Source organism: Onychostruthus taczanowskii, unplaced genomic scaffold, assembly GCF_017590055.1.
Source record: "Onychostruthus taczanowskii isolate IOZ18803 unplaced genomic scaffold, ASM1759005v1 scaffold13, whole genome shotgun sequence".
NCBI classification, from domain to species: domain Eukaryota; kingdom Metazoa; phylum Chordata; class Aves; order Passeriformes; family Passeridae; genus Onychostruthus; species Onychostruthus taczanowskii.
Genome location: NW_024498462.1, coordinates 12,114,940 through 12,139,717, shown reverse-complemented (window position 1 = coordinate 12,139,717; position 24,778 = coordinate 12,114,940). Strand labels below are relative to the sequence as shown.

The following is a 24,778-nucleotide window of genomic DNA, read 5'->3' as shown; positions in this document are numbered from 1 at the left end:
AAGGTTTACTCATTAGGCTGAGCTGACACCCAAACCCCTCAGCCTCTTGCTTTGTCAATATTTACCAGGAGCCACCTAGTGAGGACTGAAAACAGAGTCAGTCTCTCCAGTTTATCAGTCTCCTTAACTGCATTTGTCAGAGTTTTGACATTTAAAACCAATTTGGGATGGGCAGAGCAAGAATCAACCTGTGCTCATCAATCCAGGCTCAGGGATGCCTTAAGGAATGTGTACATCAGCTACTGAGGGGAAAAATGCTCAAAAAGCCTTTATGGAGATGAAAGGAGAGTGCAAAAATGTTGTAATTTTAAAGACTGAGCTATTTACGTACAAGAAGTCTTTCTAAACTACACAATACTGGATAACTGAGCAAAGTCTCTGTTCAAAATCTGCACTTGACAGGAGCACTGCCAGCACTGGGTCAGCCAGAAATACTGCAGCACCCCAAGGGCTGTTTCAACTCCTTTTTAAAAATAAAATTTAGAATAAAGTCCAGCCCTCACTTCAGAAAATCCCACTGGAATTGAGACTAAAATTAATATAATACCTAAAGGTACAATTTAAATGCTGGTGTTGCAATGTTTTATTCACATGTGAGCATTTATTAAGAATCAGGAGGACTCAAAATTCCTAATGCTCCTGTTTCTTTGTATCATTCAACTTTTGATGGTTTGATCAACGGCAGCATGATTAATGCAGTTATTAGACCAGCTGTTATAAAAATAATATGGAACAAAGCCAATTTGTACATTGCAAGAATATTCTGGTAAATCACTTGATAACCTGTAGAACAGAGGGCAACGTGTTTTCTTGAACTAACACTGGTTAAAATAAAGATTTCTTTTAGGAACAAAAAAAAAAAACCCAGGTGATTCTATTCTGCAGAGTCTATTTACAAAATTCTGCTAATGAGAAAAAAATGCAGTGCTAAAAATGAAATGAATTGTGAACACTCTACATTTAGATGTAGCCAGAAGTAAACACAATCATAGGGAATATATTCCCTGTAGATCTATTTAAAGGTCTTTTTTGTTCTTAAGTGACAGTGATTTATATTCAGGGCATGTGTGTGCAAACATGTGTACACAAACAGGAGTTTGCAAGGAAATAAGCACTGTGCCTTTGACCCAGGAATTAAAATAAAGAGGGAACAGGTGATCACTTAATTCCACCTGACTCGAACCAGCCTTCAGTGCCATGTTTTGAGAAGGGAAGCTTTCAGCTGTTTTCAGTTTTCAAAGTTCAGAATCTGGAGCATACAATAATTAGGAAAATGTTTAATACCAACCCACCCTCTTTATTAAGTCATTTCTTCAAGTATTTTTAATAGTGCAAAATACTGGTTTGCATTAGTACAGTTACTATGGGAATTCACAGTCCAAAAAAAATCTTAAAAGATTTCCAAAGTCAAACAAAAAACTTTTTAATACTGTATTTTTAGCAAGAACATTTTTAACAAAGAATGTGTACTTTAACTTAATATGGTACAACAGAGAAACCATACTTAAAAGTTTCCATTATCTAACACTCTACTGCATATTCATTTTTCCATCTTAAAAGACCAAAAGCCAAGCTGAACTGAGCATTAAAAAAAAAGCATCAATTATAATCCTCATATTACATCAGCTATTAGGGTTTAGCTCACACTTTTGAATTGGTCATCTAATGAAAGGACAATTTTTACATCGTTCTTTTAAAAAATGTACACACATTTCTTTTTAAAACGTAATATATATCGAGTATCTGCTTCAGTAAACAAAGCTTAATTTATAAACACAATCGAAACAGCTCCATGTTGAACAGTTTCAGTGATAAACTGGACTTGTATGATGTACAGCCAGTGAGGACCATTGTGGCTTAAATTCATTGTGCCATTGCTATTCTGTAATAGCCACCTCCTAAGGAAAAAAAAAAAGTTATTTTTTGGGGCAGGGTGGGGAGGGGAAATAATTGATGTATGTGCTTAAAAATACTAAAACTCCTTTCTATCTCCAGGGACCTAAAAATGATCTGTTGTGACAGGCTTGGTTTGGTATGGTAAGCTTGTAAAAAGTCTCAGTATTTCTTAATACGGCAGTTTTCAATGCAGCAACAGTAAATTGCTTGAAATTGTCCTTCAAGTTTCATGCTACAAATCCTGTTCCTCACACAGTACTGAAGGCATCAAAGGTTGGAAGGGACATTTCTCAGGAACTAGATAGTCTTCAAATAGTGGTCATTATACATTTTTCAGCAATAGGTGGTTCCTTCAGTACATAATGGTCGGCTTGATGTATGTTCTGTTTTCTGGAGGGAAACAAAAAAAAAAGAAGTCAATTGCACAGTTGAACATTTGATAATTAACTGACATTTAAGTGGGTTCTTCACTTGGTTGTGGATCTTTTTTTTTTCCTCAAGCCAAATGAGCAGATCTAGAAGTGATATAAACTAAACTGTCCATCACGTGGGCACGTTTTGTGTAGGAAAAGGAGGCACTGGGTGACAACACCTGGCCAAGCCCCCAAGAAAGGACAAAGACCCACCACCACCTGCCCTGGTGTTTGCCAGCAATGGCTCAGGACAGGCTGCAAACACTCTGATTTGGATGTTATTCCCATAAGGCTTTTTTTTTTAAATCAAACAGTCCTTTTCTCCCAAAGGCAGCCCATGCTGGATTGCTGCCTCCCTGGGACAGACCCAGGGACAAGGCACCAGCTTCACCACACACCCTTGTCACTGCACAAAACCTGCCAGGGAACAGGGTGTTAAAACTGCACTGCTTTCAGAAAATGTAAATCAGGATCTGTTCTTGGAAAACTGTTCTTTCATTCAGAAACCACCACATTTCTCTTAAAATTCTATTTCTTTATTTAGAGAATGAAGCAGAAAATCACTTCATAAAAATATTCCTAGTTATAGTACCTATCAACTGTGATTTTTCACATTAAGCAACTTTAAGCCCAGAGAAAAAATAAATATTGAAATGCCCACAGAAACTGAAGCTAACAAGAATCCATATTCCTGCTCATTATACAATGAATCATGAATCCACCCAGCTAAATCTGCAAGAACTGATCTGGAAGATGATAGCAAAATGATAATATGGAGCAGCATTTTGTATAATGTTGACATCTCTCCCATTACTGTTTTACATACGCCAATACCGAGCACTCCTAAGGAACGAACAAGTATTGACCTGCAAACTGACACTGATCCTTGGAGCAATCTCCAAGTTTGCCACATTTCAATTTCAAAATGCATTTCAGCTATAATATGAGTGATTTATCATTTAGCAGTAGCTGTCAAAGTAACCTCCTAGATAAAACAAAAACATCTGGAACCATAAACAGAGGAGAGCAGTAGCTGAATTTTAATCCAAATCCGACATGTTCACTTCATTAGGAACAGGAAACAGCTAATTAGTAATTGAATGTTTTGTGGTTTTAAGGAGGCTCAGACTCTCCAAACTGAGATGATTTAATACGTATTTTGGATGTAAGCACAAATAAAGATCACAAGAGCCAGGGACATAACAATTCCAGAGGGATGTTTGGGAGCCTCCAAAGAAAGAACTAAAATTAGTTTCAGGCCATTGGCTGATGAAAATTCTTGTTTTAAACCTGGTGGGGAATTACTAAAGCCTGGGGGGTTCAGCAGAAATGCAAGGATTGAGCACTGTGGGGTTTGTTTGTGGTTTGGGGTTTTTTTTCCCTTTTTCTCATGATCATTAGATAGCTGCACATGGCTTCTTCCTAGTGGAGGCTGTTCTTTATGTTCTTATTAAATTTTAAGTATTATTTTTTAAATTAAGGTAAGATGAGGACATTGAAGGTACTGTGGGCTGACTAAACTTTGGAACAGGTTTCCATATTTCCTTCCAGTCCTCTTTGTTTCTCAGTGAAAGTTCAGTGGAGGTATCTGGAACACCCGTAAGAGAGAAAAGTAAATGCCACAGCTCAAGCCCAGTGCAGCCACCCAGGAGACATCACTGATCAGTGAACAGAAAGTGCACAGTTAAATATTTCCTTTTTTATAACACCCTCAATTATTCTCCAGAAATTAAAATACTTTTTTTTTTTTGTTGCTGTGCAATAAACTGAATTTCATGGCATTAACCACGTCACACAGCAATCACCTCTGAGGAATTAACGTGTCGGGAGCAGCTGTGCCCCCACTTACACAGGAAAGACAATGTGATGTTGTCAAATTAATCTTTTCTGGAGAATATTCACCATCTCCTCAGTGCAGCTGACTGCAAGCTACAGACCATTTTATAGCACTTTACTGTATTATATAGCAAAGATTTGAATAAATCTGTGTGCAATAAATGTATTCTTTTATCAGGTTTATCCCTTAATCAAATATTCATTTATGTGGGCTTCATTCTATTAAAAAACGAAATTATACAAAGGTGAGCAAAAGTGTAGATTTACAGTAGTTTAAAGCCTAATCTCATTCTCTAGGGGTAATACTGACAATATAAAAACTGTATAAATGATATTCCCTAACACTAAATATGCTTATGAGCCCCCTGTGCATGTTACACTGCTTTACAGCCTACAGAGCAATGCATGACTGGCTTAATAAGCAAGACATTTAGAAAGGAGGTTTTTTTCTCCCTTCACAATGTATAAGACAAGTAAAGATCTCTGCGTTTCTTGGTGTGCCAGAGTCTGTGTTAATAGCTGGAATTTTCCCTCAGGACAGCATTCTCTTCCCTGAGTTGTTAGCCCAGGGTAGGTGCAGCTCTTGCACTCTTTTCAGCCACAATATCATCCTTTATCTTTTTCTTCTAAAGTTTTAATGGATGCATAAAGGACAAATCCAAAGGCAATAATCATCATCTCCATATTTATTCATGTTTAATTTTTTTTTATTTTATTCCACATCTCTGAATACTTTGTAAGATCTCTGGTTTAAATTAGGAATTTAGCTTTATTTCCCTAAACTACTTTAAAACAAAACAAGTGTCCAACTGCACAGGAGATGAGCTCTCCACCCTTCTCAGGCTGGATAAACAGCACCTCAGTTAGATCAGAGCCAAGCTCAGCTTTGGAGGAAGCAACACATGGGAAATGCAATGCTGTAACAATAAATTAACTTGCAAAGCTGGGGCTAATTAGTTTGAACCAGTGCCTTACTTTGTACAAAGAAAAAAATCAGACAAAACCAGTTTGCTTCTCCAAAGGATCACATCCCTCAAAAAATGCCTCTTTCCCTACAGCCCTTGGCAGACAGGAGTGCTGCCTGCCTGGAAGGGGAATGAATCCAGGCCTGCCTGGGGGTAAGGACCAGAGCAACGACCAAGACTCAGCAAAGGATCCCTTCACTGCCATGAAAAGAAGATGGATCTGGGCTGATCATTCAGCTGAATGACAAGTAATAATTACTTCTTTGCCTGATTATTGTTTGTCCAGCAAAACTTCTCTTTTATCTGCAAATATTCTTCAAACTGAGCAGTGAGAGAGCAGGGCTCAGCTCCCTCCTGACCCAGAAAGAACGTGGTCAATAAATGCTGGTTCTGTGAGCAGCAGTACCAATAAGGGTTGGTTTGTTTGCACCTGTCCCACTTTCCTGTGGCCTCTCTCCACCCTGCAGAGGTGCAGATATGATATCAGAGGCGCCCTCTCTGGTATCTCGAGCTGGCTGAGCCCAGGGCATCCCTTGGGATTGGTACCAAAACCTTTCCTTCCCTCAGGATTGTGTTGCCTGACCCTGCAGGGCTGCTCACCCACAGAGCTGCTGGGTAGGAGTTTCTTCCCCTCTTATTTTGTGTGTAAGGCAGCTGACTTGACCCTGTCAAGTATATCCTCATCCATGTTAAGAGAGTTAAAAAAACTTGAACTAAGCCCAGGATTTCCAGTGAGTCCCTGTAAAGCCAATTCCTGGTGAGTCCCTGTGGGGTAGCTCTGAGCTGCACGTGGCCGTGTGGCCATGGAGTGACAGTCTGGGAACTGCACAGGAGCTTTGAGAGAGCTTTTCTGGGAACTCTGCAGTGACACAGCACGAGGCAGCTACCAGGGGTTTAATAATTCACAGCCTCCAGAGCAGGACACGCTCTAGGAGAGAACACAGCTTGGGCAGGAGGAAGAACAACAGGACTAAGACTCAGATAAAGCAGCTTGGATTCGAGAACTCTCTGGTTTGATCAAAACACCAATGAACTGAAGTCCAGTCCATGATAAACCCCAAAATGCGTTCCAAACTACACCAGTCCCTCATCTTTGACAAATAAATAAAATGTTATTCACGTGTTAGATAAAAATAAAATGTTATTCACGGTAACCCCAGAGTTTTTGTGCCGAATCTCTGCCAGGTTATGTCACAAACAAAAGCAGCAGCAGCCCTGGGTCACCCTCCTGCTGCAGGCACAGTGAAGTACATCTTCACCTCAGGAAAGCCTGCCTGCCCATGCTGCTGCCTCCTTCCTGAAATTTTATTTTTTTGTAAATTGTTGTTATCAAGTATTACTGTAACATCTACTTTTTAAGATTTTAAGCTAACATTGCTTTGCTGATTGTTCCACTATCCCCTAACAATGAAATATTGTAATACAAAAGTTAACTAAGGTATAAACATGCAAAAGGAGAAGTCTCCCTGCGATCATAAAATGATGTTATTTTCTGTTCAGCAGTTCATGTTACTGCTGTTCATGCTAATTAATTAAAGGAGCTGTTGCTGTAATGTGCAAACAGGGAATCTGAGAAACTGAGAGGGCTTTTAGGTCTCGGAGTGAAGTTAAGTCAATCTGGGCGCGGGCAATCAAATGTAATGAAATCACTTGTCAGTGCTAAGCTTGCAAAAACTGTGAAGTTTGACTAGGGAGTAAAAGGATTATAATTAGATTTCCAATAGGATAATAACTAAATGGCAGAAAGCAGTAAAGAGAAAATATTACTTTGTTAGCTAATGGTGCTGCTGTTCGGTTTTAGTTTTTATCAGCACACTTGTAGTTGTGCTAATTTAATTTGCTTTTATCAGCAAAAATGCACTACTCGAATGGTACTTGAATGTCATTTGCAAAAATCATTGATCTGAAGGTGCACTTAATGACACCCAGTATGTTTATTTTATGTGGAAGGGAGATTTGCTGATAAAATGGTTGATGCACTGTGGTGCTGGCCCAGGAGTGAGTGGTGGAAGGAGGAGCAGGAGGGTGTCTGAGTGCTCATCACCTGCTCTGATCTCCTCTGCCAGCTAGAATCCTCCCAGCTCCAGCTCTGAACTACATCTGGGATATGGAGGATGGAGGCATTAGACTGTAAAGTTCAAAAAAGTTTTAAGTCTCATCTGCATGAAATTTCTGTTCAATTAATATACAAAGCAGAGGGAAAATGAGTCAACTAAATGGAAAAGATTTATAATGCAGATCAGAAACGCAGTACATGAACAGCTTGTGTTAATAAAATCATTTTAAGAAATGAGCATAAAATATGATATGACTTAATCACTGTGAAAGGTGGCTGTGCAGTAGTTCTGTAATTTTCCTTTAAACCCTCTTAAGGAGATACTGGCAGTGGAACTAATTGAATTTCAAAGGAAAAGCACTGTGTGAATGATAGATTTCTGTCCAGCAGAGCTATTGACAACAGAAAAAGAAAGCTCTGTATTGATGCTAAAGCTTTTTTTCTGAGCAACTGACAGAGATTTTGGAAGCCTGGAAACAGCTTTGTATTAGGGACATGTGTTTTGCCCCTTCCTCCTCCCAGGGCCCAAAAAACAAAGGCCGCAAATGACAGGGGCAGTGAGGGAGTGTGCTCGAACTGTCAGAGCTGCAGCAGCAATAGGAGCTGTCAGAGACACGAATGGTTATCAAAGGGAAAGGGAATAAAAAGTTATTACAGTATCAGCATAAATAAAAATGAAAGAGATGGTGCTACAGGACAGGAACACTTTGAAATCTAAACAAGCTCCACAGAGAGCTCTCCAGAAAGCTTTTTATCAGCTGAGACTGTTTAGTGACCAAGTGGCTCAGCTCATGTCTCCACACCAGCAGGATTACCATGCCAGGGGGGTCAGAGCCAGCAGGGCTGAAAAGGGAAAGGAATGGGAGGGACAGGGACAGGGCTGCAGCTCCTGCTGCTCAGGCCATGTCCTGCTCCCACTGAGCCCAGGGATACTGAACACAGGGAATATCCAGCTGTCCCTTTGGCCATGCTTAATAAAAACTTCCTGAGCCAAATCCTCTCACAACTGAAGGGATGATGTAGTCGGAATCAAATTAAAATGAAAACTGAAAAAAACTCGACATGAAATAAAAATCACAAGGCTTTTGTGTATTAATAAACTACAGGTAACATAAGAAACTTCTCTTGAATCCTTCAGGCAAGTAAATTGTCATTGCAAGTGGCTGTGCATCACTTTCCTCACAGTATTTGTGATCATTTTTGATGTAAAGTGAGCCAAGTGTCAAGGTTTTTCTTCAACTGAAAACTGAAATTACCTTTCTCTTCTTTACCAGAGTGTGCCCAGATGGACCTTTGACTCTCAGCACTGTTTGGAAGAGCACTGAGCACTCCTCGCAGCAGGTACCATGAACAGATCAGAAATGCAAGGAACATTTTGCTCATTGAATTTAAATACATGCGTCCCAAGTGCTCATCCAATATTTTGACTATTTCTGGCAGCAGCAATTTTCCAATTGCAATATTTAGAGCACAGCTCTCATTATATGTGCACATATATATACACACACATATGTCAGATGTATATATCTGCATTACAATAAAGCTGTGATTCTCCTTCTCTGTAATACAGAGCATATGAATCTAAAATCACAAGAAGAGACAGCAGTAAAAATATTTGAAAGCTTTTCTGTAAGGATGACAGATGGACGACAGATGCATACCAGAGGTATGCAAGTCAAACTTTCCCCAGCTGAAGAGAAATGCTCAGTTGAGGTTTGTGTCTCTAAGTGCAGTGCAGCCTCTCTCCTGTCTGCACAAACTGCCTGCAGTTACCTCAGCACAGGGGATTTCTGCACATTACCATTCCATGAAGCAGGGGCAAGGCTGGGATTGCTCTAAGAAGCAGCAGTTCTGTGGAAGAGGCAGCTTTCTCCAGGCTGCCAGCACAGAACTGAATTGTCTGGAATGAACATGGCACAGGACTGATGGGACAAAAACTCTACAAGTTGGACTTTCATCAGAGAATTTCAATGTTCAAATTGCTCAGAGCAGATGTTATCACAAGTGACTGTGGATTTTCTGTGTGGCTCAAAGAGGCTTCCAAGAGGAATAGGACTATCCCTTGGGAATATCCCTGTGTCCCAGCTCCCCCACAGGAGGATTTTAGAACTCCTCACGTCCCAGACCTGCAGCCAGAACTCATTTCCTGCTCTTTGGGAAGCACTCAGACCATACCTGGAGCTGCTGCACTTACACACAGCCACACAGTGAAGGAAAAGTAGCACCAGATAGCTGCCCATAATGTGAACGTCTTTTTCATTTACAGTTCATGCATTTTTTGAAAACATCTGCGATCTTGATAGGTAGGTAAAGACCAGAGGTAAAATATTTCAAATGACAAATCGTATGTAAAACCCTTTTGAACTAAGGGCATATGTCTTGGTAGATAAATATAAGTTTTAAAACAAACAGCACCTCTAAATCACCTCAGCTAAATAGCACCTCTACTTAAGGTTAATTTCTGATCTTGTAAGGTTAATTCCTGATCTTTGCTCTTACAAAGGTTTTCTGTATCAAACAGGAAAACAAACTGAAGTTCTGTAATTTACATTTATCTTAAATCATGAAAACAGATATAAAAATGATTTAAAATAATTTTAAATGACAAGCACACAAGTGAGGAGCTGTGGTACATACTGCACCTTGCATGGCTGCACTGTCATGTTGGGTTCCGTTGTGTTCTATTTCCATATCTGGGATTCCAGCATCTGAAAGATGGGAGACTGAAGATTAATTCATTCCCCTTTGACCCTCTCTCAGGCATCTTTAGAAAAATATTTATAGCAAACAAGGGTGCTCTCCAAGTTAACATGGTCTTGCATAAAACATTTGGTCCTCATAGAATTTTCAGTAGTAAATTGTTTCCAAAATGTGCAAACATTACTGGTCTCACAGTGAATTATTTTTAACGTGCTTCACATTTGTCTGACGGTCAGATAATAACCAACACGTGGTATTAATATGTCTGCAAAATCCTCTTGGAGAATGAGGGCATCTGACACATGAAAAATAAAAGTAGAAATTAAACTGTGATAATATTAAACTACATCAACTCTTGTATATAGCCAAGTACCTCCAAATTAGAGTTGAAGAATATAGCCAGTTTCAGGCAACAGTTTTGGGGTGTGTGTATCAGTTTGTGCGAGTGCATGTTACAGATAAGAACTGTGCAAATTGCATTTCCAGCCTCAGCTCGGGATGTGTGAGCATGTGTTACCACCCAAACCCAAATTACAGCTGTCATATTATGTGAAGTATTTCCAGATCTCTGGGAAGAGCTTTCCAAAGAGGACTGTGCTTTTTTTTTTTTTTTTCCAAGTTGAGAAGGAGTCTCATGACACTCACTCTGGACCTGTTTAATTTCATGTTGGTGATCCCTGTGTCTGCACAGTCCTTGGGGTGGGGGCAGGGGCTCCAACACCCCAGGGTGTTACAGGAACAGATGCCACCATCCACCTTGTGCCAACAAGGATTAGCATGAAGGGGATGTGATTTGAATCCATGGCACCTCAAATCCTGGAGAAACATCTGCTTCCCTTATCACACAGCCCTTAGAAATTACAGGAAGGAAAAACCCACACCTGAAAGGAAGCTGTGTATACAGTTTGGGGTTTTTCTGTGCAAAAGCCTGTTCTGGACTTTCTCAAACAGGGAATAACTGCACTGATGCTTTCACAGATCCCTTCAGCTGAGTGCCAGGATCTGTCACAGAGGTGATGCTTTGCTGGTGACCCTGCAGTAACTGAGCCCTGAGTGAAAGCAGGGCAACCCTGCGAAGTACAGTCCTTACAGGAGAGCAATAGCTCAGCAATAAATGTGTAAGTTAAACACATGTCATGTGTGCATATATAGCTCTACAAATGTATATGTGATAAAAAAAGCAGAATTTTCACATATACATTTTTTTTTCTTACAAAATTACAAGTGACTGCTATTCTGCAGGGTTTCCCTTACTCAGATTCCTGAGCAGGCAAGTGCAGGGCACTGACCTATCAATCTAAAAAGGTTCTTTCTTCTCAAACCCTTCAGAGTACACGTTGTATATACCAAAAATGACAAAGTCATCTGTAACTAATAACAGCATCTGTTAAATGAGACAGACTGTCAGACTTAAATTAAAAATACTCAGAATAGCCCTTCACATTTTGTTGTCATAAAATTGTACCTGCAATTAAATTGTGGATTAAGATGCTAATGAGCTACCTGATTTGCATGTGCAATCAGATTAGCATGTAAATATCAGCTTCTTGCAGGCACTAACATATATATGACTACCTGAGTGTGCCTGCAAATCAAACTGCTGCAGCCAGGCCCACACCAGCAGATGTAAAGGTGTGTTAATCACACTGCTGAAGGTTGGTACCTCTGGATTTGTGGCTTCCAGAACTGCTGGGTGCTGCTGGCTGGTGTGTGAGCAGCAGGTGCTTCCCTGCAGCACCCTGGGGAGTGACCTTGCAGCACATCAGCATTTTAGGCTTTTTCTGACATTCCTCTCAAGGTGCTGGTTCTGTCTGTGGGATCCAGTCTGGGCATTTGTCTGATCCAGTGGAGGAGTGGAGAAGGTTTTTTGCTGCCTCTGGCCACCCACTGTCCCTGGTCACTGTGCCCCACCCCAGTGTGGCTGCAGCTGTGAATCCACACCTGGATCCCCCCTGGGCTGTGCCAGTGCTCCAGGGAACACCAGCCAGTCCTGCTACCAGGATGTGCAGGGCTATGAACAGCAGATGAGAGAAACCTCTGAGAGATGCTGCTCTTGTACTCACAGAGTTTATGTGCCTTGGGTGCCCCAGATAAATCACAGCTCCCATCTCCTGCAGGGCACTGCTGTGCCAGGGCACACACACAGCCTTGCCCTGGCTTTAGACAACAGTGTGGGCAGCTCTCACAGCTGAGAACTCCAGACAAGCCAAATTCATTATTTTTGCTCAGCAGTCAGGCAGTTTTTGCACTCTGCAGTCTCTAGCAGTGCCCAAAGCAGACAGCACAAATTAACACACCACAGGACACCTGAATGCAGCAGGGACTGAACATCACTCTGATTCCTGAACCTCTGCACAGACTCCAGGTAGGGATGCACAGACTAAACTTTAGCAGCAGAACATGAAATAAATTAAATCTCAGCTAGGTTCAGTCTTAAATGTTCAAACCAAAGCTCTAAAGTTTGGCCAGAATCATCTTAAGCACAAAAGGCAAATCCTCCTGGTAGCCAGAACTTAATCACTGTTTAGGAGATGAACTGATTTGCTTTTGTTTCACAAGAATATTTGGGAAGTGTTCAAAACCCAGTCAGCTCTGAAAGCTGATACATATTTAACAAACTTAATAGGTCCTGAGGCTGAGCAAACTTCAGCCAAACGGCTTTTGAAATGAAGCTCAGCAGTTCTAAAAATGAATCTGCTGGGAGAGAAGAGTTCACAGAACCTTATAGGAACCAAATTTCACATTGTCTTAGCTGGCACTGTAACAGATTTCTCTGTAATATATTCAGCATTTCTTGTCATCTCTGTGTAAACTGCTCTGTCTGTTTCTCTAGTTGCAGACTTATTTATTTTTTTAATTCTCGACCCAGAGCACATAGCCTGAAATAGATTTTTCATTATTTCAGGAAAGAATTGTGGGGGTTTATTCTGAAATTTGCTCTGTGCATCATCTGACTTTTTTTTTTTCCTCACTCAATCAAACATCATTTTAAGCTGACTCTGAAAGGCCAACTAAGACATTACCATTTAACATCCTGAGACCGTCACCTGATGTGGCCTGTTTCAGAGCCTGTTCCACTTGTTCTCTTCTCTTGGATTCAAATTCCAAAGCTTCCTGCAATTTTCTCTTTGCCTTCTTCTCTTTCTTCAAGCGTTTTTGAATTGTGGCTGAAATGTAAATACAGTGTAAGAATGGTTGTCAGGGCACAATTAACAGATGATGGAGACAGTAAGAAATTAGTTTATGTTCAATATTCAAAGGTGCAGTTCTAGCTCAAGACCCCTGTGACAATACAGATATGCATGTGGTGGTGACCTGAAAGACAAACAGTCCTGAGGATGCTGATTATTGGTGAAATTCCCTCACAAGTCAGGAGCCATCAAAGTCTGTGAATGACTTGAAGATTTTGGTGAGTTAGCTGGGATTCAGGAGGGGCACACTGTGCTGTCCTAGGAGCTAAATTTTGTTTTACAGAAATACATAGTCCCGTCACACCTGGGTGATGCAACATTTCTGGACACCCACTGCAATTTAACAGCTTCTGCAGGATTGACTGACCCTTCACAACTCAACTGAGAGGTGCTCTTTGGTGCCTCTAAGGGAGACCTGGCATTGCAGAAAGTTCCACATATCCAATTTCCATTCAAAAAGCACAGGACGGCAGGACTTGGCACGTACACTTTTGGTCTTATCTAATTTTATGTTTCTGATTTCATGGATGTAATCTAGAAGTAGCTTTTGGCACATGAAGTGCTGTTCCTTTCCTTCAGATGCAGATCTGAATTTTAAAAAGAATACTAATACTGCCTCCTTTGCAACAGCACAGCGAGAAATTCAGATTTACCAATTTAATTGCCTATTATTATCAAAAGCTTCTAACCAGTCATGGTTTTGTCTCAGAAGGCCTCAGAAGGCTACTGCACCTCAATCTCCTGATGCAAAAAAAATACCTAGGATTATTTGCTTCAGATCTTGCACTTGGGCAGACAATTTCTCACAGGTCTATTGTGTTGTGCTGAAGTTCTCTACAAGACAAACTGAGCAGCACTGAAGCTACAGAAATGTGGCCTAGGGAACTAATGACAAAAATCACCTAAATACCCAAATTAAAGCCATACCTTTCTCACAGTAGGACTGATGATGCTTAGAGGTAACAGCAGAAACAAAAAGAAATTAAAGCTGCCAAATGAAGAAATCAGGCTGGGAATACCTGGGCAGAGTGATGCTAATACACCTGGAAGCCATGGAACTGCCCCAGCTTCCCTCCTCAGAACCTGCCAAAACTCTCTGGTTGCCCTACAGATAATAATCCTTCAGCCACTGTTCCTCCTGCTTACAGAAACCTGTGCTTCATTCTGGTTCTAGGAGATCTGAACCTTTCACTGCCAGTGCAGGTCCACTGCTGCACTACACCAGAGTATGAACAGCAGTTAACTCTGAGCCCTCAGCAGCTCCAGCTGGAAATGCCAAAGGCTTACACATTTCACAGACACCTAAACTCCATTTTTCACTCACTCACCTCTGCTTTGCAGCTCAGCTGTGAGTTGCCTTTCCAAGCTCTCTCGTAGTTCTCGCTCTCTACAAAGCTCCATCTTTAACTCTTTCTTTTCCTGCTGTATCTGCTTTTCCTGGACTCTTGCATTGTCCACAGCCACTTTCAGCAGGCCCTAAAACACACACAAATGCAAGATCTGAAAATACCATTTTCTTTAAACAGTGACAAAATTCATCCATTTGTTTCTTTTACATCCTCTAGGAAAACAGAAAGATTAGAAGCAGGAACCTACAGACCTGAAACACAACTGGGCACTGGAAGGAGCTAATGCTGGAGTTATAGATGAGGAATTTTGTGGCATGGAATCATTCAGTACAGCTTTGGCTAATTTGGTTACACACACAGTGCCATGTCTCTCTGCTTACCAGTAACTGCAGAGAGAAGCACTGCAGGGATAATGAGAATGGTGAATTTCAATATGAATTATTGAATTATTGCCAATTATTAAGTCAAATATACATTGTATAATGAGAATGGTGAATTTCAATATGAATTATTGAATTATTAAGTCAAATATACAATGTATGAAACTCTTCCATGACTGATAACGCCAGGGAGAGAAGAAACCTAAGCACAACATTAAATTAAAGAGATGAGAAACTACAAATACAAAATAGTTTCTGAAACTTTTTTAAGAGTGCAAAAGAAACACATATTATGTATCATGACATAATCTGGCCCTGTAGAGAAGAATTTACCTGAATGTTGGTTAATAGTGTTTCTACTGATGAAAGACCATCAGCAAAAAGAAATGGCGCCGGAAATCCAGGAGGCAAGGCCTGTCCAGCCAGTTGGACTTTATCTAAGGTTGGTTTCATTATTGGAATGGCAATTTGGACCTCTTCTGTAAAGATAGGTTTAAAAGCGACATCAGAAAGCATTGGAAATATAGGTGACTGTAATTTCTAGCAACTAGCATTTTGTTTATCTGGAAGTCAAAACACAAGTGCATTAGTAAAATCAACATTGTTTCAGTCTTTGGGCAGCTGGGACTGTTGCCAAGGCAAGTTGGCAAAATAGAACAGAACAATAATCAATACACTGAGACTATAACACAGCTGTAATGGAGTACAGACTATTATATCTCAAATTCTACAGAATTATACCACAGAATTATAACAGTATTACGCAGTTCATTAAACCTGAATGACCTGTCTTCATTCTATCATGTTTGCCATTCTGTGATGTGCGTTTTTTGTTGCTATAACCTTGGCAAAATTCTAATCAAGGAATGTATCACATCTCTTTACTCCTTTACCTTTCCCCTTCCTGTGCTCAGCAGTAAATAATCTCCACTGAGTCATCCATCCCCTCTGCCAGCACTGCTTGGAAGTGGAGCATCTCCTGCAGAGAGCAAACCGGGGCCTGGCAGCTTCCCCCTTCACTCCTTCTTGCAAATACATGGTGTGGGTATAGATCAAGCTGTGCACAGACAGCAGAAATGTGTATCCAGAAAGAAACAATGTTAGAAATTGGTTTTTCTAGAATCCCTTCAATTCGGTGAGGAATTGGTACTATCACCAAGGAACTCCCATTTTTGAACAGAATAATGGAAGGATCTTTTAGGACAGTAGTGCAGCTCCTTTTCTCAGATCCCTGTGAGTACTTCTTCCCATGCAGTCATTTTAATTACTGAAAACCACACAATTAAAATCTAGCTCTGTCTGAAGCCAAACTTTGTACAATTCTTTCACTATGAAATGCTAAAAAAATACTTCTGTGCAATATTCCAGTCTCTCTCTCTCTCTCTCTCTCCATATATATATGTATACGTATATATAATGATCCTGCACTTGCAGAAATCATGACAAGTGTCTGCCCAGCACCTCCCTTTTAGTGAAGCCTGTGATCCCTGCCTTGGCCATGAGCTCCTGATGCCAGTGCTCACTCAGGGCAGCTGCACAGCCAGCCCCCAGAGTTTCATCTGTCAAGTGCCTTGGTCATATTAAAGCCTGAATTTACAATTAGACCACACCATATTCAAAAGGTCTCCATCTCCCACTCCCGTTTTTAAAGAATAAACAACTTTAAAAGAATCTGACAACTAATTAACCCAGGGTGTCTCCACTGCAGCACTGTTTTCTGGTGTAACACACTCCAGGAGCCTCCACTGAGCTGCACTTTTTGCATCCACCTGACAACAAACCAGGAGCATTAGCAGTATTCAAGTATTCTTTGATATCTCTGGTTTGGGAGTATTTTGTCTTTGCTCTGTGAGTTCATTAAATGGAACATCCTCCTAATGATTTTTCAGGACTAATAACAAAAGCCAGTAACCTCCACACATCCTCAGAGATGGCATCTTAGATGGAATTTAAGTGATCCATTTAAAAAAATCCCAACTCGGGTAACAAACTCAGACCATGAAGTTTGTGCTGATTCAGACATACCGTTTCTCACATTCAAATATATCAGTGGCAGAGTTTTTAAAATAACCTGATTAGTTGTCACACATGATGCCACACAGAAATAACAGCAAGCCATGGAGTCACAAAAGACTAAACAGAAGTGGCATTTGAAAAAGAAAGCAATATATGAAGTATGCATAACAAAACTGGAGCTGCTCTAACACCTCTAGAAATCTCTGCTATTTGGAGATGAAAGTAATAACATTAAATTGGCCGAAAGGAAAATTACTATTGACTGTGAAGACAGGTTGCATGGTCTATGGTTTGTAATGCTACTGTACAGCAGATTGAAGTTTCAAAATAGTATTACTCTTCTTTAAAGAGATAGACACAGCTAAATTAGGTGCTGCTTGCTGCAGTGAGGATCAAATGCAAAAAGAATCATATTTCATCAGACCTAGTCAACACCAGGAAAATAAATAGAAATATAAGAGGTATGCAGGCAATGATTCATTTTGATAATCTGGCCCAAGAGAGACACATAGAGACAGCACACAGATCTAAGCTTCTACGAAAAGACAAATAGGACACAGAGGGTGGGAATTGGGATGACAGTGTAGCAGAGGTCACATCGATTTTCAGCAGCAGTTTTCACACAGATGAGATAACCCTGGACTCTATTTGGCCCATTGTTCATATCCTACCTGTCCCAGAAGCAATAAATTTCCAAGTCCCAGAAAAAGGGCAGTAAAGAAGAAGGATTCTACTTATGACTTCTTATGATTAAGTTTTTGTGCTAACCAAACATGCTTTGCAGACCAAGGTCACATTGCATGTTAAAGTCTGTAATAGCTGAAACTAGAAGCAGCATATTATGTTTTAGCGTATATGGGTGGAAACTGTCAAACCATTCATCATTTTTTTTCTGACTGAAATCACACTCTGCAAAGATGAATGATAAATGCATTAGAAATCTATTTCAATCTTGTAATAGGTCTTCACATCTGAACGGTGTCTACATCTTGCCCATGCTCTGAATAAGTGCACAGTTAGGCAGAAATTTATTAGCTAGACTTGAGGAATCATAATTGGTAAAGCAATTAAAAATGGCATGTGCTGGAAGCATTTCTTGGGGACTGTATCAAATGCATCTCTTTAATGGAAAAAAAATAATGTTGATTTAAGGATTTTGATTTTGAACACCACTAAAAATATAAATGCTAAAAGCTGCACTCACATATACAATACAACAGAATAAGCAAGAAATAAAGCCAAGACAGCTACAGTCTGACCAAGGACACAAACAACCTTTCTGATTATTGAAGCAAAGTGGGAACTACTTTTATCGAGCCTGTTTGTTAAACCTGCCATGCTTTATAAAAGCATTCAGGAATCCATTTAGAGTGCAGTCTTTTCATTTTAATTTCTAGCTGACATCCAGATGAATAGATGAAAGTAAGAATTACACTGCAGAGCAAAGAAATACACAGTAAACACTAACAGTGAATGGAGTATCATCCTGGGAAAGCACACAGAAATCTGCTAGGAAGTTTTTTGCTCTTAATTCAATATGCTTAAGTATTTCATCTTCTGTCTTCTGCCTAAATTGCAGGAACAGGGATTGGCAAATGAAGCATCAACCTCCAGACTGAACACAGCACTGGGAACGTGGGGAACGTGAATTGCTCCCTGCACGGCCCAAACCAACAGCCACTTTTATTTGCCAGCTGGTTTATTTTCTTTCAGAAGGCATGTTTTTAAACCCATCAGTCACAGCCCTGATCCACTTGAAATGCTACATCACTCTCTGAACAAGGGAGAAATATTAAAGGTACAATTTACACTGGTTAGACCACCAAGTTATTTCTTCCCATGCACTTAAAAACTTTATCTACCTGGAGCTGTAAGAGCATTATTCACCTCCAACAGCTCACAGAATATAACTCAAGCATTAAATAAATACATGGCATATGGAGGAGGAGAGAGAAACAATTGATACAGGACTTATAGTTATTAACCTGTTAGTTACTAACCAAGACATTTGATCTCAGAAACCCTTCAGGCAGGGAAAAGAAGATGGTTTTGGACACAGATGGTGGCTGGGTCACTCCTTTTCCCTGCCTGTGGCATAAAATTTAGAAACTCAAGGATTGAAGTGGTTTATTAAAATTATAATTCTTTGAGTTTCATACCTGAGTGATGGGGATTACATTTAATGGCCCATAGTTACAGAACAGCCTGGATACTCTACTGGATCTCTCTGACTTTTAATAAAATAAAACAGAGGATTTGCCACATCAGCTGGGCTTTCTGTGTGACCCATCTCTGAAAGTAAAATATGTATTTGAAATACCATTATTTGCCCAAAGACCTGACAGAATCATCCAAACTGATATATCTTCATGGTGGCAAGAGGTGCCCTGACCTCCAGCTCTACACCTACTTCACAACAGAGATTGGTGGTGTCAAACTGTGGCTATTTTAACGCAATTAGGGGTAAAGTTCTGATTTTTGCCTGAAAAATAATTTTTCTCAAAGAGACTTCTTATTTTAATTTTAAATCTTGGCTACTTCTGTATTGCTTAACTAGAAGCCAGGTTAGTTTTTTTTTTTTTTTTTCCTTTTACTGCAAAACAAGTATGAAAAAAAATCTGTAATCTGCAGCACTGTTTATTTCAAGTATTTTGTATTTCTAATTCCACAAGGACAGGGTTATCTGTCTTCCATGTCTTAATAACTTCCAAAATCCTCCATAACCCTCTATGTTTTTCCCCCTCACTCACTGCTGCTCTGCCAGGAGCTGAGACTCCTGATGATCAGTGAGAAAAGAGATGTCTCCTGTAAACCAGGCACCAGGCAGAAATTTAGTGCTTTAACCTTGTGATTCAGGTGCCAAATTTAAAGTCACTGCTGTTTTTCTTAATTACAGCCCCTGAATGAATGGGGTCAATGAATGCAATTGAGGAGCAGCTGATTAATCTAGTGCAGTACCTTTAAATCAGATTTCATTTCATTTCCCAGTGACTGATACAAGCCTTGTTCACTACTGAGCTTTGTCAGGAAAAACTTCACTTTGAGAACAGTATCTAACAATTAAATACACATTTCCTACACATTTCCATGCTGCCTTAAAAGCTTCTAGCAACAATCAGAGAACAGTACCATCAACTATGCTCCACTCATTTCTGTCCAAGCAGGTTCTCACCTGGGCACTCTGACATCACTCGGTTTTGTCTGAGTAAGTTTAATAAAACTTTTCCAGTGGGATCAGCAGGAAATGCAGGCCACACAACCATGGAATTGTTGAGGATGAGAAAGAGCTGTAAGGTCATGATGGAGTCCAGCTGTTCCCCAGCACTGCCAAGGCCACCACTGACCATGTCCCCAAGGGCCACATCCACATGGCTTTTGAATCCCGCCAGGGATGGGGACTCCAGCACTGCCCTGGGCAGCTGTGCCAGGGCTGGACGCTTCCCATGAAGGAATTTTTCCCAGTATCCAACCTGGTTCTCCCCCGGCCCAGCCTGAGGCCATTCCCTCTCCTGTCCCTGTTCCCTGGAGCACAGCCCGACCCCCCAGCTGTCCCCTCCTGTCAGGAGCTGTGCAGAGCCACAAGGTCCCCCCTGAGCCTCCTTTGCTCCAGTCTGATCTCTTTACAGCTCCCTCAGCCCCTCCTGGTGCTCCAGCCCCTTCCCAGCTCCGTTCCCTTCCTGGAGTCACTCCAGCCCCTCAATGTCCCTCTGGTCATGAGGGTCCCCGAGCTGCCCCCAGCACTGGAGGTGCCCCAGCGGTGCCAGCACAGGGGACAGCAATGCTCTGATCCCCTGGACACCATTCCTGATGTCAGGAATGATGAGGGTGTGTCCTCCCTAAGGACATCACAGAGCTGCCACTTGAGGTTTGAATACAAGGAAGCGGCAAAAAGCAGAGAAATGAAAATTTCACTAGAAAAGGCTGAAATTACAGTTTATAAATTGCCTTTATCTGTGCACTCTTTATCAAGAGGTGCGTAATTATACAGCTTTGACATTTTCATCAGTGTACTCTCATTAATAACCCAGAAAATTATATCTATTTATAACTTTAACATATTTACAATATACTCTGATGTTCACATGGCACTGGCAGTAAAAACACCTGAAAATATTTTATTAATTCAAGCCTTAAAAACAAAGACCTGAGTTAGATGAGATACCTGTTTTACAATAATAAAAAATGAAACTGAAAAGTGCAGCAATTCACTGGCTCAACATCAGAACTAAAGTTTCACTGCACATAACCTCAGTCTCGTGTTCAGTATGTTCAGATGTACAGAAGTTCAGTATGTACAGATTAAGAAAAACAAATACAACTGATGTCACCTTGTTAAATTCTGTTCATTAAGGAGAAGTCTAAGTACTCCCACTAAAGCTCCTAATACATATATAAAGAGCCTTCAAAATGCTATTTTTTTATACTCAGAATTATTTACAATTTGTAGTTTGTCCGTGTTATTAATATCTTTGCTTTCTCCTACAAGCTGCTCTTCAGGCATGTTTTGGTAATCTGGATTCCAAAATATTTAAAGTTGTTCTGTGCTTTAAAATGCTTCTTAATCTAGAGAGAAGCTTAAAAACTATTGATGCACATTTTCCATATGGCAATCTAAACTATTTTGTTCAGGCAATAATAGTACCTTGTCACTCCTCACCACGATGAGGATTATTTCTGTGAAATAATGTGAACTATTCAATAAAAGTTTAGTAGTAAAATCACTATGGCATGGAAGAAAGGGGGAAATGAAATAAAATAAACAAAATCCTCTTCATGGTCATTATCAGGAGGTTATAGAATTTTTCTCAGCTAACTCTCCTATTAACATGCACAAAGGGTTTTTTTCATGGTGATTTTTAAGCATCACTGTAGTCTGACTATTCCTCTACTGAGATTTTAAAGTGTCAGATGAGGATGGGTAGGAGGAATTTGCCAAGAAGAGGAAAAAAAAAAGATTCTTCAATTTTCTTCGCGGATTCAGCTTTTCCCTATTAATGTTGAGATTATTTCTTCAACTATTTTGTTGCAAATATTTATGACTCCATATGGAACAACAGATGTTGAAGAGAAGGGATAGCAGAAAAGACTTCATTTTCAGCAATTACCCTGCTACTTGTTGTCATACTGTAGGTGTTCTTAGTGCATCTATTTTACATACCACCCTGTCCTTTCACACACTGCAAAAATGTCAGTTTGGATAATTAATGTAATAACTGTAGTCCAAATCATTTCCACAATGAAAAAAAATATATAAATAGGACAACAGGAGGAAGAAATCAAGAAGGCAGAGAGAAGAGAGAAATTGCTTTAGCAGTTCTTCTGGAATATCTGATCAGGAATCAGTTTGCAAAGCTGCATTAGGTCCTTAATACAAAATCTTTCCCTTTGGGACAGATTCCAGCGACTGTCACCAAGAAGAGAAATCATACCAAAAAACAGGAAAACAAAGCTATGTAGGAAACAGGATAATCCTGGAGGATCATATACAGTCAACACCACAGAGAAGAAATTACAGTTATGTATTGATTTATGCTAACATAGCACTTGTGACACACAAGGTACTTAACCTCTTAATATATTTTAAAATAGTATCAAACTAATATTATTACTGTTGAGTTCAATTTCTTAAAGTACATGTATAGCCAGCAGTTAAGCCTTTCAAATATTTGAAACAGGAGGAATACTCAATTTCCTGGATATTCCTGGATAATTATTCTTGCTTTATTAAGGTTTATTTTACAGCTGTGTAAAATAGGTTATAAAGGACAATTCTGCTATTATGTCCTCCCCTGCTTAGGCTTAATAAATATTATATTCCACACCATCCATTAAAGCCAAGCAGTGGAGAAAATAGGAGTGGTAGTAATCTCCTCCACAGATGTAAAATACCTTTAATAAAATAAGGGTGTATAACAGTCAGGAACAAATTACTGAGGTCTGCTTTAATAAAATAGTACCCTTAAAGCAGTATTACTCTTAAGGTACTGACATTCCCACTGGTGATGCAGTGTATCCTTTCAAAGCAGTGCAGCTTGTTAAAATGGCAAGATATCTTTTTGCAATAGAGTGTTTGTGTCCAGGCAGATACAAGGTTTGTATAGAATGCATCCAGGGAGCCATAAAACTGGTGGGAAACATATTTCTCCGTGGTATTTTAGTACTTTGAAAAATTCAATCACTGGGAAAAAATGTTTTGCTGTAAACATCTGAAGAGCATTATAAAAGCAATGGCTTCCCACAGCACCTGCTTAAATAATTTTAAGAGGGAGAGAGTATGTCTTTACTCAGATTCTAAAACTTGTAGAAAGCTTCTCCTATTAATTTCCCTGGTGCTGTCAGGCCAGGGCACTTTTAATCAGAAATAATTATGAGTGCAATTGGGGAATGCTCACCGGCAGGATTTTTTTGCTCTACAGAAATAAGACAACTTTCAAAACTGATCGTTAGGAGAAATATGATTAACGGGAAAATATACCCAGAGAGATGAGCACCTGAAAGGTTTGCTTCTGAATGAATTATGAATTCCTCAGATGTCAATAAAGGACTCTGCTTATATATCCCAGTGTTTGAATTCAGTTCAGTTACACATTGATTTTATAAACCCTGATTAAGCAGGAGAAATCCATCCCTTTTTACTTCACCTGTTTCAATTCTGACTTTTCCCCAGAAACCTTTAACCTTGCCCCAGCTCCTGATCCATCCCACAAAGCCCAGAGCACATCCTGATCCCTGCTCTGAGCCCATCTCCACTCCCAGTGCCACCAGTCAGACACTGCCAGTATCTCCTGCAGGACTCCAGGTCCCAGAGCTGAACCCTGACACAACCAACCCCCTCTGGGGCTAAGAAACAGCCAGAATTTCCCCGATCTCTGTGCTCCTCCCTTGCTGAGCTAGGAGGGCAAGGAAGAGCCCCTGAGGCAGAAGCAGAGCCCCAGTGTGGGGATGTGACACGGCAGTGACAGAGTGACCAGACTCACGGATATTCCAGCAGCAATCCGTGCGGAGCTGCCTGGCCATGGCAACTCCTCACCACCAAATAATTACACCGTGCTCTGGGGAAAGACAAGTTTTCCTAGCACACAGCCAATCTATCAACAGGAAAAGCTCTTCCTGACCCAAATGGCAGCTGTGATCAGGGTATAAATGGAAGCTAAGAACCAAACGCTGCACATCCACTACTCTGCAGCCTAATAACTGGGAAGCCTGCAGCTGTCACTTGGCCTGAGAGCTTTTAAAGGGTCAAATACTGGGGAGGGGAAAGGAAGAGGAGAACTTTCTGCAGAAGGCAGCAGCTATCTGACATTAATCTGCCATGTTCCTGCCCCAGAGGAGCCTGAGTTGCTGGGGAGGTGGATGCTGTTCTGTTGTGCTCACCTCTGCAGTGATCACCTCCTTCACAGTGACCCCCAGCACATAACAGAGACAAAACATCACTTGTAAAAAAAGTGTGAAGTATTTCAGCAATTCCAGGGTCTGCTTCCCTCTAACTGGTTACCAATATGGTGCAGGATTACAACTCCCAGCACCTCTCAGCAGTTTCCCTCTACTCCTCTTTGCCCAAGCACCCTGTGCCACCAATGTAGAACAGCAAAATTCATAAAGCCGTGCTCTCTTACGGAGTGCACATGGTAGAGTGTGGCAGCAGAGCCCTGATGTTTGGGTTAATTGCATTAAAAATAAAATTACACCTGCTGAAGGCAAGGCACAAAAGCTGGAGAATTGAGCAATGAGGATTTTTTTCCCCTCACAGCCACATGTAGGTACAATCCCATTCTTTTGGTGGGTTGGTATTGCAATCCCATCACTAGGAAAATTTTAAGGAACTTCATTAATGTTTTGCCTCCAAAGCAGTATAATTTGTATAGTAGGCTAAGTAAAAAAAAAAAAAAGCCAGTGGTGTCATGATTACTAAATAAATCTTCTACACAGATTTTTAGACAAACCCTTGGAGTTACACGCTTCTCAACTAAAACAAG

The 24,778-nt window shown here is 40.4% G+C and overlaps 1 protein-coding gene across 3 annotated transcripts in view; it reads right to left on the bottom strand.

Moving 5' to 3' along the window:
- Nucleotides 1–1,417: 1,417 nt before the first annotated feature.
- Nucleotides 1,418–24,778, bottom strand: part of DACH2 (dachshund family transcription factor 2) — a 245,347-nt gene continuing 221,986 nt past the window's right edge. For 2 of the 3 annotated variants that reach the window (XM_041396690.1, XM_041396691.1), the window contains exons 8-12: nucleotides 15,120–15,265; nucleotides 14,386–14,533; nucleotides 12,890–13,033; nucleotides 9,809–9,874; nucleotides 1,418–2,286 (exon numbers count right to left, since the gene is read on the bottom strand). In XM_041396690.1, coding sequence (XP_041252624.1) covers nucleotides 2,249–2,286; nucleotides 9,809–9,874; nucleotides 12,890–13,033; nucleotides 14,386–14,533; nucleotides 15,120–15,265 — 542 coding nt within the window. In that variant the 3' untranslated portion in view covers nucleotides 1,418–2,248. The remainder of the gene's footprint in view (nucleotides 2,287–9,808; nucleotides 9,875–12,889; nucleotides 13,034–14,385; nucleotides 14,534–15,119; nucleotides 15,266–24,778) is intronic. The other variant, XM_041396692.1, reaches the window with a different exon arrangement.